General features: G+C 37.9%; 1 protein-coding gene across 43 annotated transcripts in view; it reads left to right on the top strand.

Annotated features, from left to right (window-relative positions):
* The window catches only part of PDLIM5 (PDZ and LIM domain 5), a 233,188-nt gene extending 221,381 nt beyond the window's left edge, over positions 1-11,807 (top strand). For 7 of the 43 annotated variants that reach the window (XM_065596065.1, XM_065596074.1, XM_065596058.1 and 4 more), the window contains 4 exons: positions 3,671-3,851; positions 5,192-5,312; positions 8,183-8,298; positions 8,883-9,143. In XM_065596065.1, the coding sequence (XP_065452137.1) occupies positions 3,671-3,851; positions 5,192-5,312; positions 8,183-8,298; positions 8,883-9,095 (631 nt within the window). In that variant the 3' untranslated portion in view covers positions 9,096-9,143. Of the gene's footprint in view, positions 1-3,670; positions 3,852-5,191; positions 5,313-8,182; positions 8,299-8,882; positions 9,173-9,239 lie in introns of those variants that run through there. The other 36 variants (XM_008179117.4, XM_024099936.3, XM_065596085.1 and 33 more) reach the window with 22 other exon arrangements.
* Positions 11,808-17,034: the final 5,227 nt, after the last annotated feature.

The raw sequence follows: 17,034 nt of genomic DNA, 5'->3' as shown, positions 1-17,034 counted from the left end.
ACTGACAGTACAGTAATCAGTATACTGAGTTCACCAAACATTCTCACGCTACAGTGGTTTGGGAAGATTGCGATAGCTTTTGGAGTTCAAGTTTTAACATAATTACAGTTCATGCCCTTAGTGGCAGCATTACCTATGAAAAGGTAGGAGCAAGATCAAGTGACATTCCATTGTACACCTGTTTTGCAGCCAAAATGCACTGTAGAGTTGGTTACTTTACACTAAGGCATAGAGTAACCATGGCTTGTCAAGCCAAAAAAATTGAGACATCTTATAACTTTTTAATTTATTCTCTTAATTATTGATATGTTTATCTTCCACAGACTTCAACATTTTCCAAGGTTTCATTAGATGAACTTTTCTTTCTTTGCATAAAAATATCCAAACCCAAACACAAGCTATATTTTCTATTTAAAATACCTATGTAATATTTGTAATGAGGCTCTGACAGACTTTTAATTGATAGCTCCCAAGGACTTCAGGAACTCAGAAAGTCTCTTAATATCAAGATGCTGAACTGGCTGTCACTTGGAAATCCAAATTTTTATCCCCTGGGTCTCCACTAATAATATATTCTTAGGTGTGTGTGACAAAAGATTTATTTTTAAGATCTATTTTCACAGAGTTGAATTACTTTGAAGGGGCAAGCGGCAAAATTCAGAGTACCATTTTTGTTGGTTTCTTATATATAAGAAAATACATATCATGGAGTTTGCCAGTGACTGGAAAAGAAGAAATGTTTCTTATGTTTTTTGGATGGCCAGTCTGTTAACTATCAAGCGATTGACCACCTGAGCAGATGTGAAAATCCTTTCCATCTCCCCACCAGTAAATTCCTCTGTTGGCTTGATAGTGCAGTACAATGCACATTGATCACCTAGATGGATACAGCTGGTGCACCCCGTGAATATACTGACATTGTTGTATCTAGTTATAGCGTCAAAATAGCGCTTATTTTCTGGTAAGCCTTTACTTCTCCTTTTTATACTGCTTACGTATAGTATACTTTTATACTGCTTATTTATAAGCAATATAAAAGTGGCTGCCTACTTTGCACATGCAGTGATCCTTGCAGGGTGCCGAACGAGTAAATAGTTGGCTGAGCATATGTTTCTACCTCCAGCTGTAGGGTTTGCACACCTAGTCTACACAGTCATGTTTGAAAATTGGGCCTGAAGTCCTTAGCGCCTCAAAACGGCCTATAAGGAGGGCTCACTCAAAGCAAACTGTGGCTTGTGGGACTGCCCTTGATTTTCATGATGGAGTGGGTAATGGTTTTATAATAAATATGCCCTACAAAATTTGATCTCTTGCAGTTATAACTCCCTTTTAGGTCCAGTGGTAAATGAATACCTTTCATTACTGCAAGCGCTCAGTAGTTTTTGATGAAACAATTTAAGCCATGCAAAGATCAGGAACGCCTCCAAAATTCGGAATATCACATCTTTGTCTACTTTGCAATTACTATTTTTTCTGTCCTTTGGGGTTTTCTTTTTAGAGTTTTGGGCGTGATAAAACTTCTAACATGTTTAAACAGTGACCCAGTTAGAAGTATGTGTGTTTTTTTTTTTTACGGCACGTTTCTGAACATACGTATATAGAGAGTACAAGCATAGTGATGGAAACACTTGAATCCTAAGAGACACTGTGCAGTCTGTTACCATATTTGTCTTGGGCCCGTTGGGAGGGAAAACTGCTTAGATACAATTTTATACCATTTCCTGTCCACCTGGATTCCAGCACACTATCTGGAATGGTTAGCCTAAAAAATGTCAAAACTGTGGAGAGCTAAATATAACAGATGTTGAGGTCCCGCTCCTGCTTTTATTAGAATATTTTCCTTCCACTTTGCAACTATCCAAGCCTATCATTTTAGTACAGACAAACAGAAACTTGATCCTACTGGAGCTAGCAGAACCTCTTCAGTGTCAGTCTTGTGTTAATGAATGCGTTAAATTAGCCTGTGCTGACACTGTGAGAAGAGAGCACTTTGTTGTACACAAGAACTTGTATTGTTTGATCTGTACATAACTGAAAGGGCATTGATGTAAAAAGGTGCTTGTACAGAGGCTGAAGGGTATCAGGTTAGGTCAGCGTTTGCACTCTTTAGGCATCCACAAGGGAATCTGGAGTTTGACGACACTAATTCTGTCTTCCAGGTTCAGTGGAAACAATCTTTGGAAAATTGTTCCTATTTCTCCAGTGGTCAAATATAGTCAGGCAATAACTTTGTAAATTTAAATAAATTTTGTTCCTTTTTCAAGATGATCCATGAGCCATTTTAGATATACTTTAGTCCCATTTCCTTTGCTGTCCTCTCCTGTCTGTGTTCCATCAAGAAAACAAATAAATGAGGGAAATGAAAAGAATTATCCACAGCTTCGTTCGATGAATTTCCCCGCGTTCTACTGTCCAGTTGTCTTCCCATCCTGCAGAAACCCTACCCTAGCAAGCTAGTTGGAAGAATTCATCCCCATTGTTCTCCCTACCTTCCCTAATTACTTTGTTGGTAAGAAAATCTTGCCATTTTATACAAAAAAATGTTCTATTCCTTCCTTAATGCCTTTTAATATTTGGAATCATTGTGGTTCTCATTTACATTGTGTGTGGGGGTTTTGTTTGTTTTAAGTTTTGGTGCAGGACAGAGTGCTGTATATTGAGTATGGTCAGAACTAGGTTAAGTATGGCAGCAAGGTACACGATAATCTTTCAGGGTTGCAGAAAATAAAGGTATGCTAAGAGACAGATGAGCCTAAACCACAAAGTTTTGTTCCAGACCCAGATTTCCTCAGTTTTCATATGGTTTGAACTTAGTCTCAAATCAAAACCCTATCTTTGCTAAAACAAATTTGTGAGAGTATCAAAGAAATGATAGAAATTAACCTCTTTAAATATGTTTCAAAATGAATATAAATGTAAATGTGTAAGGGAGAGCTTTATACGTATATTGTGGCAAAAATTAATTTGCTTGTAGACTGGATTGTTTTGTTCAAAAGCATAATTGACTTATTCAAATGAATATTTTACAAGTACTTTTGCATCTCTCAAATGATAATGGCTTGACTTTTCCCCTTCTGGATGCAAAATGTTCTTGCCATAATTGGCTGCTGGAGAAAACTGCTCTCTCACCTGGAACAGACTCTCAGAATAAGGAAATTTTATTGTATTTTTGTCTTTTGAGAAACTGATCGTATCTGTCTTGACTTCTTTGTGGAGTCAAATCTATTTTAACCTTTGTAACCTTGATACAGATATATCAACAACTTTTTTTCAGTACATACTAATTTTAAATGAAATTAAATATATTTTGCTCTGGGTAGAAATAGTTTGGAACATAATGAGATCTTATAAAATAGTAACCTTTTTTCTAGCAATCACTTTAGTGTTATGGCACTATATCTAATGGAGTTCAAAATAAGATGTGAAATTAAAGCCATAAGTGTTTATTGTGACCAAAGATCATTCCAGGCATTATTGGAATATAGTGAAACTGGCACAGAATTATTCAGCGTTCTGTTGGAGATTGTTGTAGGTAAGAGATGTCAGCCAGCAAAGGTTTGTAGTTTGTACTAATGTTACATGGGTAATTTGGATAGGCGTTTGCAGTTGTCAGTGTTGCCCCCCGCAGTTGCACTGCATTGGTTAAACTAGTCCTTTCTCTTTTAACCAGGGGACCTTTCCTGGTGGCTTTGGGGAAATCCTGGCATCCAGAGGAGTTCAACTGTGCTCACTGCAGAACCTCTATGGCCTACATTGGGTTTGTGGAAGAGAAGGGGGCTCTCTATTGCGAGATCTGCTATGATAAATTCTTTGCCCCTGAATGTTCTCGATGCCAGAGGAAGATACTTGGAGTAAGTAATCAGACTGTGTGTGCATGGTTTAAATTTAGGGGTTTTTTTAAAGGTGAATATTAACCACAACCTTTTCCTCATTTTTGTATAGTTGCTGTTAGGGAACACTTAATTGCAGATTAAGCTTTTTTTTAACTTGCAGGGCATCTCACATGTCCCTTCTAGAACTCTGAAATCCCCTTTTCATAGCCAAGTTCTCCTCCTGAAGATTCACCCTGTAGCACCACTACAGCTGTCATCAGATAGGCTGCAGTTCTATATTTTAGTCCCATGCCAATAATGGACATTACGAGTTTATCTCCAGCACTGTTTGAGGAGAGACATTGCAGCCTCCCCCTTGCAGGAAACCTGGACCCCAGGCCTTTCTTCTGGCTTTGCCTCTTTGGAGTTAATCTCCTCTCTCCAAGTGACCCATCGGTAACTGCTGCAGTTCTTCAATTGTCTTAAGTGAAAGGATATTTTATTAGTGGTTTTTCACAGAATTAATGAAATAATTGTAAAATATGTAAAAATGACTATGCCTAGCTGAGTACTACAGAACATGTCATTTGTCTGGCACTAGGCATAAGATAAAATATTGAAATGTTCCCTCTAGTAGGGCAGGTAGAAAAGCCCTTGCTCCTCTCACAGCCTAAAGTTTCCAGTTCCAACCATTTGACCCAAAAGGATAAGAGTCTGTTCCCCAGTGTAGCTGGAAATGCTGAGCATACATCTCCTTGCTTTAGCTGTCCAAGTTTCAAATCACATTTGGCATTACATCAACTTTCAAAACCTAACAAAATTGTCATAATGTCATTTGTGATGTCCTCTGATTAACTTTTCCTTATCTTCATGAATATTAATTTATATTTGTCTGAAATCAGTGGGACTACTCACACAGTAAGGTGCTACTCAACGTGAATAAGGGTCTCAAAATCTGTTTGGGGACCCTAGCAGGGTGCCGGGGTATTGTTAAGCTTGTTGAACTTCAGCACTGCAAGAGTATCTCTGAAACGATGGAGTAACCAAATTGATCTTGGCTTTGGGGTTTTTGTTGCTTTAATTTTTTACAGCTGCCAAAGACTTGAAATAACACGTTGATAATGTTGAGATGATAATTTAAACAGTTCTTCATCAGAGATGAAGAGAGTGACATATTTATTAAAAATGCAGCAGTTTATAATGCATGTCAGCAAAAAATAATGCTCATGTTATCTTATATAATAAGATCCTCAAGTAACATTGCAGAGAAAGCATGAAAACAAAGTGTTTGTTTTTTAAAACAGTACAGAACATGATCACCCCTATTCACTCAGCATATCAACATCACTTATTAATACCCCTTTTTCTTATCCCATCAGGAAGTAATCAATGCTTTGAAACAAACTTGGCATGTTTCCTGTTTCGTATGTGTGGCCTGCCATAATCCCATTCGCAATAATGTGTTCCATTTGGAAGATGGGGATCCCTATTGTGAGACAGGTGAGCAGCGACAAAACCACCAATGTTTTCGGTAAAACAAAACAAACCATTTCACTTTGACAGAAGCTTTCCAACTAGTTCTCATAACAATGTATTTATTTCAGCTTCTCCAACAACTAGGACCTTTAAATCTGGGGTTGGATTTTGCCACCGTGAAATCAGTTGGAATTTAGCCATTGACTTCATTAGGAATAGGCTCTTTGTGGTAGTTTGATTTAGTTGCTATTCTTGCTAAGTTCCCAGATGTAGGTATAGATAACACAACAAAATGCTAATTCTAAAGAGGTTTTCATGTTGGTTTTTATGAGAATCGGTATCTCTTCATTCACTTGAAACAGGGATTAAACGAGCAAATAATATGGGAAGTAGTGTGTGTAACTCTGAGTAGTCCTACTGAAGGCAATAAGGCTGCTTCTGGTAGTAAGTTATCTGCGCAGGAGGAAGTGTTTTGCAGGATCAAGAATAACATCTGTAGAACACAAGCTTAAGATCAAAAAGGCTAGTAGGAATAAAAATACAGTGATTTGATTATAGCTCTTGAAAATCTAAAGACCAGTATTAATGTGAAAAACAGTCTTCTTTGAACTTCCTTTTTTCACATTTTCAGCCAAACCATTTCCTTGAAGGAGTGAATAATTTCATTTATTTTCTTTGCTTTCCTAGTTTGTTTAAAACGTTCCACATTGATTCCCTCTCTAGGAAAGAAATGGCTGGTATTTATAATAAACATTTACAAAATGTGAAAGAAATCATCGACAAAAGGTTCAATGTTGTGTGTTTTTTCTTGCATGGTATTTAAATCCATATTAGAAATGTCATCAGTGAGCAGGGGTGAAAGTAACTGAGGACACTTACTGGTACGGGGGTGGCTCTGGCCCCCAGAAGGGGCGGGGCCTTGCACGGAAGGGGCAGGGCTGGGGGCCAGAGGCCCCCCCCCCCGTAATGTACAGTGTGATTTCACTAATAGGACATTTGGGTGAGTAGCTTAGGCAGGAGAGAGTGAAAAGCAGATTGATTGGGAAGAGACCTGGGGTGAACCTTGTCTCCACTCAAGTAATGGCAAACCTCTCATTGATTTCACCGGAGCCAACACTTCAGCTCTCGCTGGCGGCAGAGTTGTTTGGAGTAATAGAAACAGTGAAGGGGAGATAAAGGTCAGCATGGCAAAGGAAGATCATCAAAAATTCTGCTGCCAGGGTTGATTTGGTGATGTGGAGGAGAGGAGTACACACTAGTCTCCCCGTAAGTGTCAGAAGTATGTAGCATCTTGCTCCTGTTGAATCATGGGAGTATCCTAAGGAGTAGAATATTGACAGATGAGTAGTCTTGTCAAGTATGACAGTGTTGTGAAATGTCATCCTCTGGGGGTTTGAAGTCCCTAAATACCTGGAAATACTTGACAGTTTCTAAATAGAGTGATCAAAACTAGTATTAAAGTAATCAATAACTCACTTTGAGGTGGAGAATTCATGACCGCATTTGTTCTGCTAATGTTGAATTTTTGCTCCTACTATCAAGTGATCCTCCATGTTACGCAATGCATTGATTTGTACTACTTTACAAGCCTTCCCAGGTCAAGTACTCACTCTTCTGAACTACAGGCAGATAGATATTGGAACAAGATGCCATTACTATCAGTATGACACATTTGGTAGTAATCTTACTTGTGAGCCATAAGGTTGTTAGCACAAGTTAGCTTTGACACATGCTGAGGCTGCAGGTACTACTGTCAGGACCAGGGGTGGCAGTGCAATGTAGTAAAAATACCGGGTTTCTAATGAGGTGTTAAACTGAGGGATTGGCTGAGCAATCAGTATTAACTTGCTGAACATAGAGCACTTCCAAATACTTCTGTGTGAAGAACACTGCATAGAAGAAACGGTTACACCACAGTTTCTGGAGGGTGAACGGGAAAGAAAGCTGAAGCCTTCCATTCTGCCTCTGCTACTGCTCTCTTTCTTCCGAAGGAAAGCCTGTAACTTTTTGACATTGTAAACAGGAGCCAAGTTAAACAGGGCTTGGACTATTTTAAGCATGACAGATGCATTGAAGCAATATGCTTGTGACACGAGGGTCACAGTCAAGATTTACGGGTCCTGTGAGATGGAGAAGAGCTGTACTATTTGATGTTTTTACCAACTTTCCCCACGACCCACCCACCCACCCACACTTATTTTTTCCCAGCATCAAGATCCTGGACTAGTTGAAATAATACATCCCTCTTGCCACTGTCAGCCAGTGAAGGGCTTTACTGCTCCAATGTTTGTGCTCACAACCTGTTTTTAATAGTCATGTTTTAGAAGATCCAAAGGAGAAATCTGCCCCTTTGGCTTTTCACATGTGAAAAGGCACCTGTTGGCTCTGAGTTCTCCAGCAGGCATTAGAGAGACTCAGCAAGTCCATGTTGCCTAGTAGAGGAACAAAATCTACTTTCACACTGCTTGCCACTCCTTCCCGGGCTCCCTAAGAACAGTCCTCAGACATCTCCCCTCCTTCAGTGCCACAATATTACCAAAAAGAATGAAGTCTGAAATTCCAATATAGCTGTCACTTTGTCTAATTCATCTAATGGAAACTTAGTGTTCCATGACACATGGTACTTTTGGCATCATGATGCAGTGATCCAAAACCCATTAAAGCTACCTCACTGTTCTGGGCCTGAACATTTATTTTTTTCCTTACGCTTGGCTATTGGGGGTGGGGAGGAGGAGTGTCTCTCAGGCCCCTATTTAGTTTATCCACCCCCGAATGCTTTGTTCTGGAACTTGGCAGGTAATAGTATAAACACGGTACCCCCTCCTGAAAAACAAAATGATTTCTCAAGGAAATTCTTGCATTTCCACTTATGCTTCATACTTTCTGGGGTACAGATTACTACGCCCTCTTCGGTACCATGTGCTATGGCTGTGAATTCCCCATTGAAGCTGGAGACAGGTTTCTTGAAGCCCTGGGCCACACCTGGCATGACACCTGCTTTGTGTGTTCGGTAAGTAAAATTATTCGGCATTTTAAACAAATCAGTGGCAGCAGTGCTTGTGCTAACCTGAGCAATGTGGGAGTAACAGCTACAATGTCACTTAATCCTCCTAACCCAAACAAAAAGTACTTTCACAGTTGTTTGGAAGGTGTGTTGCTATTGTGGTATTTTGGCACTCTTTGAGATCTTTTGGCCTGGATCATGGTCATGTGTACTAGGATTTAGCCCTTAATGTCGACCCTCCTTGAATATAGCATTAAAAGTCGATAAAGGAAGATGTCATATTTCTAAAATGGCAAGACTATTGTTTGTGTTCAGTTTCATATATACAGGAGGTTTTTTAACTCAGATAGATGAGTTTACAACTTACTGTTTTACTGCATTCTCCTGTAATAATACCCCCAGTATGGATCATCATGTATTGGCTAAAAATCGAATGCCTCTGTCTCATTTTCTTTAATGTTCTGCTTTATACTGTGCTGATCATTTATATATTGAAATTTCTGCTTCAGTTAAGTTAACCTTTAGGAGTTTTATTCTTATTTGAACACGGTTACAAATAAACTTTGATGTCCCTTCTTTGTATTCCAAAGGTAAATGTACTGAGACAACATGACAAATGTATTGTAGCTGAAATGAAAGTATATCTCTATCATCTTTGCTTGTATTGCATGAACAGGAAAAGTAACAATAAGGATGGGATTTTTAAATTGCATTGTTTTAATTCTGCTCTTACTGAAGTCAATCAGAAAGTTCCCATTGACTTAAATGGGAACAAGTTTAGACCAACACTGACACTTTTTTAATGTCCTACCCAGAAAGCATGTTCCTAAGCAACGGATAATAATCCTTATTCCATGATTGTGTGCATCAATAACATGTCATTATTATTTCACATTCAGAATAATTCACAGAGTGATTTTTGTTTTTTTCCCCCAATCCTATTTCAGGTATGTTGTGACAGTTTGGAGGGTCAGACGTTCTTCTCCAAAAAAGATAAGCCACTGTGCAAGAAGCATGCTCACTCAGTGAACTTCTGAAGCTTAGGCCACATATAGTTAACAAACATAAGGAATGGAGAAGTTTGAATTTCATTATATGTCCATTTTCAGTAGGCTAATAAAATATTTATATAAGATTTTAGGAAATGGAAGAGAAAAGTGGGAACTTTGGGCTTTTTACATATGAATGTTGAGAGTATTTATCAGTGAACATTTTTGAATCAGTAAAAAGAGAAGGAGGGTGATCTGTAGACCAAGAGTAAATTATTGAGTGTAAAAATACACACCTCACAGCATATTACTGTATTGATCTCATGATTTTTTATGGCCAAAGTTATATTTGTTTCAATATAAAAAATGAGGCTTACAGATTTAGAGACCCGATAAAATGAAACTTGCTTTTGCTGGTATTCAGGGGAAAAAAGGGTGGGGGGAGGGGGGCGGGGTTGCATGCACACACACACACACACACACACACACACACCATTTTATAGGAATGAATTTTTTTTTAAGGAATGCAATCAAAGATGAGAATTGGGGTATTTGTGTCATAAGTAATGAATGAAATCTTTGCTGTGATAACCATATTCTGTAAGCCAAGGCTACGTTTATATGGAGTTTTTGTCTTTGGTAATCAAGTCTTGAGCAGATCTGCAAAGGGCATCGCAGAGATTTTTACATGGCCACCAAATGGTGGAATTGCTTCTCTGCTAGAAAATAGGTATCTAAAAGATGCCCTTTGAGCCACTAGAGAAAACACATGGGACACTACTCTTCAAAATGTTACATACCACCAAAATGCTAGCTAAAAAGTCAGGGTGTGAAATTGCATCTGAGAGTACTCAATAGTACTACACTTCAACTTCCAGTAGTTTGGAGGCAATGTTTTAAAGCAGCTTAAAATATTGACAGTTTTCTAGATATTGGTGGGTTGGACTAAAACACCAGAGGGGGAAGCAGACTGGGCAATTTTTAAGGCTCAGAAAATAATTTTAGTAGGACTGATACTGCTTTTGAAACCACTAGAATCTGGAGAGCTGGGGCTCAAATAAATACTTCCAGTGACAATACTGTACACAGCACATGTTTGGGAAGAGGATGGATATGGACAGGTTTAAAATGTACTGTAGTTTCTGCAGGTGAAAGTCTATATTTTAGAGGAGGAGAGATGAAAAACTTCAATAGATTTCCCCCCCCCACACACACACACCCCCAGTTGGAATTATACTGCAGTTAACTCACATTAAACATTTATTGTAGAGATTCTTCTTAACCACCCACCGACCCATCCCCCTTTGTGGACGAGGATTTGGAATTTCCCAGTTGCTAAGAAATTCTAGACCCACAGTCTGGAAGGGGCTAACACTGCTGCGTTTATGCAGCAGTTTTATCCTTTAATTTGTGCTTTGTCTATTTGTATTATAAACACACACACACACACACACACACACGCACACATGCTTCTAACCTAAAGTCACTGTTAAGTAATTAATATTAAATGGTGAAAACAAGTTATATAAACAAGCACACACAAAAAGGAACTATATAACTATTAATGTTTTTAATAGGTGAGATTCTAGTAGGGCACTTTATATCTCTCACTGAATATTTATTATTTTGGTTAGGAATATTCCATATTGGTATCTTTTTGATTTCACTTTTAAGGAAACCTTGCTTATTTACTTCCAGAATTTTTAGGTGTCTTTTTTGGCGGGGAGGGGGTGGCTACAGGCTTGATGTAGTTCAACTGGGAACTTTACAACTTCCAAAAGTATTTTTCATGTGGGATATCCTCAACAAACAGTGTTCTGCTTTTGAGCAAAGGTTAGAATTGTCTAGGGTCAATCCTGCCTTCTAGAACATAGCAGATGTATCAGAAACTACATTATAACTTAGAAAATCAGCAACTGTGCTTTTTACGTGTATGCTCTAAGTGATTTCTCAAAATATGCCTCTTGGAGGGCAGGACTGAATTTAAATGTTTTGAGGTGAAAGTGGGTTTAGGGATGCATAATTGAACCATGATGGCAGACTTTTCCAAGTTCAGTTACATCAAGCTTACAGCTTTATCTGTAAATATAATAATGAACGCTTAATAGAACATTATCACAATTTTAAAGGTAATTGCTGGGTAATGGGTGCAATATGTGTTGATCCATTCAGTAGTCTTTACCTTCTGTGTTTGCTGAAATAATAGCGTTTTCTATTCATATGAATGGCTTTGCAAACAGCAGTAAAGTGAAAATACTTTCGCAGATTATAATTTCTCAAACCTCTGTGTTTTTTGCCTTGTTTTGTTTTAAAAAAAAAAATAGTTAAAGAAACCTGGTGATTTGCTTGCTTGCTTTCTTTATGATGCTTTGGCTTCTACTTTTGACTTCACATTTGCAAATTTCATAAGACAAAACTCTGTTCCTCTGACCAGTTTTGATTCTAAATAAAAATGTATGAAAAGCAGAGTCTGCAAAGCAGTATCATGATGTACACGTATTAATAAACAGCTTTGGAGTTATATCTGTTTTGATGGGTTGTTGTTGTTTTTTGTCTTCGGATATTTTTTAAGGTCACAAGAGAAGCAGAAATGTAGCTCAGAACAATATCACTACCTTATTCCTATTCATTGAGCATTCTTCATTTCAAAATACTGGCCAGAGTAAAATATTTTGCAGTGTATTTGCAAGTGTGTTTGGCATTTTTCCCTGAGTTGAGGCTTTTCATAGCAATACTATCTCCCATGACGAGCATTATCTGATACTGTATTTAGCCTTGGTACAAAGCATTCTCTGCTTTCACCTAGGGATACTTAACCATCTACTGTAACATGGTCAATTACTTCATGATAAAGTAGCCTCATAAGATTCTCATGAGCTGCATATCTCTTAAATAGGCAAATGCACTGTTATTTTCTGTCTTTATTTGTATAAACAGAAAAAAATACTGCACATGGCTATATAAAATTTAGATTCAGCTTTACAGGAATTGTGTCTCTGCTGCAGTGTTTAGGCTATGAATAAGACAAATGCAAGTCTATTTGCAAACAGTATATTAAACTCCAGAAGCCAAACTCTTAAAGGCATCAAGTCTCAATTTGACATTTTAATGGGAGAGGTTTGGTTTGTATCAATCACAACATCGTTTAACATTAAAATGCACCGACAAAAATAAGAGATCTGTCATTCATTCATTAAGAAACTGTAATCTAGTGTAAGATTTATAGGCTAAAAACTCAACAGTGTGTTTTCACAATAAATCCCCTTTCACAGCTCAACCCAGAACAAGTCTCTCTGTCACTCAAAACGTTTGCCGATCAAAATGCCCTGTATAAGATCTTCAAAGGTTTTCTCACAAAATTGCATATAAATCCTTTTACCAGCAAAAGCTTAGTATAGGTTTGTGTTTTACTTTCGTGGGGCATTGGTTAATTTCTTGTGCTCAGACAAGATCTTGGTTATATCAGAAACACGTAGGGCCTAATTTATTATTAGCAGTCTGGTGTTAATTAGGGGGAATTACCAGAAATAGTTTGCTTGATGGAAATTTATTATAGGATCACACTTTACTGATGGCAAAATAGGAGTCACTGAAAGAATGCAGCTCCTACTCATAACCAACTAATTAATAAGGTGCCAAAATTCCTCTGAGAAGGGTTTGGTCCTAACTATGGGAACTTAACAGGGCAAATGGTTCCTATGCAGTATTTAAAATTTAAAAGGGGAAAAGAGGGAGGAGGAGAAATTGCTGCCCAGCAGAAATCTCGAAAGTGGCATGGCTTTTACTTGCACTTATAAATGAAAGCATTTAACTCAGTTCCTAGGCTTATTAGAACACTTTTATGCAGACACAAAAACAGCTGCAAATTTATTCTCTTATTTGGTGTTCTGAACTTGATTTTCAGTTTTCCTTGTGTATATCTTACATTATGGCTGTGCTTTATGAATAGGACTTTAGAAGTAACAGACTATTGTACTGAATTTTATTCCCATTTAAAAAAACTCCATTTTTTATGTAATTGCTTAAAAAGTAGAGCTCAGCGTAAGTGGCAGATTTATATTAATGATTGCTACATAAGGTACGGCTTCTACACTTTAATACACTTAAATGTATGGCATATGAGGCAGTTTGGGAATAGAAAAGCACTGTCAGTTATTAGCAAGGACTGTGTGGTTCAGTGGAAGGCACATTCAAGGAATAAGTTTTCTTTGCATCTGAACAGAATACTATAATGCAGTGGAGTGCAACCAAAACCTTGCTTACTCTGTTATAAACTAAAGAATAAAAAATCACGGTGGAATAAAAAAATTGTAGCTGGCTGGTCTGGAAAAATATTCTGGGTGAGATTTTTGAAGTGCCAAAGGGATTTAGGAGCACAAGTTCCATTGCAAATCATTAGAACTTATGCGCCAGATGGCTTAGGAACTTAGAAGAGTTACACCCTTTATCTGTGTGTTTTAAAAGACTTCTGCTGTATTATGAAACCAAGCACTGTGTTTTGAGTTGCTTTCACACTTTCCAAACACACAGGGCTTTTTTTAAACACACTCACCTGTACTTTACCTTTCCTACCTATTAGAAAGCACCATTGTTTTTTTTTCTATTTGCTTAAAATACTTCAGTAAAAGATAATCCCATCAGGTGTGTCTTTATTTTTCTTCCCAGTACACCAATGAACTGTCAAATGTTCCTTTGGTAAATATAAATCTGAACTGAGCTTTGGTGAGTCATTCATCAGAATGTCATGTTTTTCCTGCCTTGAAGTTTCCATTATTTGATTCAGCTCTTTGAACATAAATGGACATTACCTTACCTCCCACGTGAAGTCCTGTGTCCTCTTGAAGTATATCAGGCAACAGGACAGCAAAACTATGTGTTGGGTCAAATTTATTTACAATTTTCGTGCAAGCGCAGTGAAGCAAATCACTTATGTAAATCACAAGTAACTCCATTGTAGTCACACTGGTTTTATTTACATGTGTAGCCCTTAAGTGTGATCAGAAGTAGGCCCTCTTGTCTGGATCTCCGGCTGATGTAAATCTGCGTATTCCCATTTAAGTAAATGGAGAGATGCCAGTTTATACTTGCTGAGGATCTGGCCCATTGTCTTTAACAAGATGTACACTAACAAATGAATTTGCTTAATGAAATGAAATCATTTTAAGACTAGGTGACAAAATACAAATAACTGAGCACCATGACACTTTGAGCTCCTTCCATTGTCATTTAAAAGATACAAGATTTTTCATACAGCATATTTCATCTCCTGAAGCTTTGATTTTTTTATGTCTGTAGGCAAGCTCTAAAAGAATAGAAATGAGCAGACAGCTTAGGTTAATTGTGAGAAAAGCTTGTACATAACTGATATTTAATATAGCTAGTGTAGCTGTTTTGGGGATACTGATTCAGTGACATTTATCTTCAGTACCATATTCACAACCAGGTAAGTACGTAGCATTTGTTTTCTCATGTAGTTGAGTCAATAGTCTGTGAAAATCAAACAGGTGATCAAGTATTAATTAAAATTAACCTATGTACGAAAGGTAATTTTCAGTATTTATAATCTGACTTGCAATACTTACTGTGATTTTATTCACTTACTTCATCGCACATTCAGCCTCCGCTGGTTGTTTCTTTTCAAAACCTACTGCTAATGTATGTAAACTCATCAACTGTACACCTTTGAGGGTAGGTCGAGAAACTGTTTAGATATCTGCAAATGAAATTGCTTTTTTAAGCATTATTTGAAATTCACTGACATTTTTCAAGATGTACACGTGCAAACAGTTCCACAAATGATGCATAAGACAGGTATTGGAGTGATGTTGATCAGAAAACACACTGCAATTGTTCCATCCTCTCTTACTGGATGTAAAGAACAAACTGGAGTTCTAAGGAATGGTGCTTTATTGTTAGAGGGCCTGTTAGTCTTTCTAGGTTCTTATAATGCACCCATCACTGCCTGAGAAGCAGGTTGATCTAGAACAGTGGTTCCCAAACTTTAACAATCTGTGAACCCCTTTCACTAAAATGTTGTCTCACGAACCCCCTCTTAAAAATGAATATTTCCAGGAATGTTCTCCTTTACCTGAGTTTAAATTATAAAAGCAGTGATCTTGGAAATATAATTTGTTTTTATGACATGCTTATTACACACTATTATTAATTATTATTTATCATTATAGTATTTTTACTACATTATGAAAACGGCAACACTCTTCCAAGATCTCACTTTCGTAGCTTGTATCACTTTGAATAAGCCTGTTATAAGACAAGGCTCCTATGTTTCATCAAGGAGTATCAGATGTGAAACAGCATGAAGGTATTTAAGAAGCCAACTCAGAGTTCCTCCTACACAAGCATTCAGGTCTTGAGCAGTCCAGGCAAACAACGCACGTTACAACAAAGCTTAAACTTGTTCTTCATAATAATTTTAAAAACAATACTAGCTGCCTATTTAATTTTAAAAACAGCAAAAAATATCCACCTCCCTTTCCGTTTCTTATAAGGAGTCTCGAATTTTAAATCTCCTCACGGTGGTAGAGACGCTTGCTTTGATCTGCTGAGCTCTTGGAAGTCCAGGGGCTCCAGGCTACTGGCCCCATGCTGCCCTGGGTTTCTAGGGACAGCTCTGTCCGCCATTAGGGAATTTTTTCCCAAGAACCCCCTGTAACATTTCGCGAACCCCAGTTTGGGAACCACTGATCTAGAAGCTAAAGCACAAATTTTGGAGCCAGGAGTGCCTGAGTTCTAATCCTAGTTTTGCCACCATCTTGCTGTGTGGCCTTAGAGAAGACACGTTCCCTTGCTGTTTTGCCATTTATTTACAGCGGTGGTCATTTTAAAAAAGTGAATCTGTCCTCCCAGTCACCGTACACGTGAGATATCCATCATTTTCTAAACAGGGGGCAGTACTGCAATGTCTCAGATACCGCTCTAGGGTAAATGCTGACATTTCCTATTTGCATAAGCTTTACCTATTTTACAGGGGAGTTGTGCAAATTAGTTGAAATTTAGAAAGGGATTTGAACAATCCAAGTGCTGTATGTTGCTGTGTATGTTTTCTCAGGGCGTGACCCTCTGCCAGTCAATAGAGAATTATTTGGTCGCTCTGACCACTTGTATTTGGGGAAGGAACTATGCAAAATTCCCTCTCCAGAAGCCACAGGCATGCTTCTGTAAATCAGAAGTAACTCCTCCAAGGTGAATGGCAGTAAACTGATGCAAGTCAAATTGCAATCTGTCTGCAAATCATAAGCATCCTTACATTACTGATGCTTTCCCTAATTTCTAGCTCATGTGCTATTTTTCTGCTTTTACTGAATGCCCTTTGTGTGTTGGTACTAAACTCATCAGTTGCTGATGCAGCTGTATTTCTTGACTATACCCTGGGGATACTCCCCAAAGACCGGTAACATCACACGCTTTTGTCTGAGGCTGCTTAATATTGCAAAACCTGCAGAGCCCTTGATGGGGACCCATATCAATGGCTTCACTTTCCAGAATATTATGAGACTCTAGTAAGCGATTGCATTTTGTAATTCATATTTTTCTGCTTAATGACAATTATGGTCGTGGCTTGTATTCTAACATAAAGAAACTAGCTCCCTGATTGGACAATGCTCTGGTACCATTTGCTCTAGAGTCACCACCATTAAACCTACAAAGGCATACTTTGGGGAAAAATAGGTATAATATCAGGCAACACAACTTTTCAAATTATGCTATGTAATGTATTCTATAGACAATCGTA

This window comes from Chrysemys picta, chromosome 5, assembly GCF_011386835.1.
Source record: "Chrysemys picta bellii isolate R12L10 chromosome 5, ASM1138683v2, whole genome shotgun sequence".
NCBI classification, from domain to species: domain Eukaryota; kingdom Metazoa; phylum Chordata; order Testudines; family Emydidae; genus Chrysemys; species Chrysemys picta.
The sequence above is the reverse complement of the archived record's forward strand: the minus strand, read 5'-3'. Positions and strand labels throughout refer to the sequence as shown.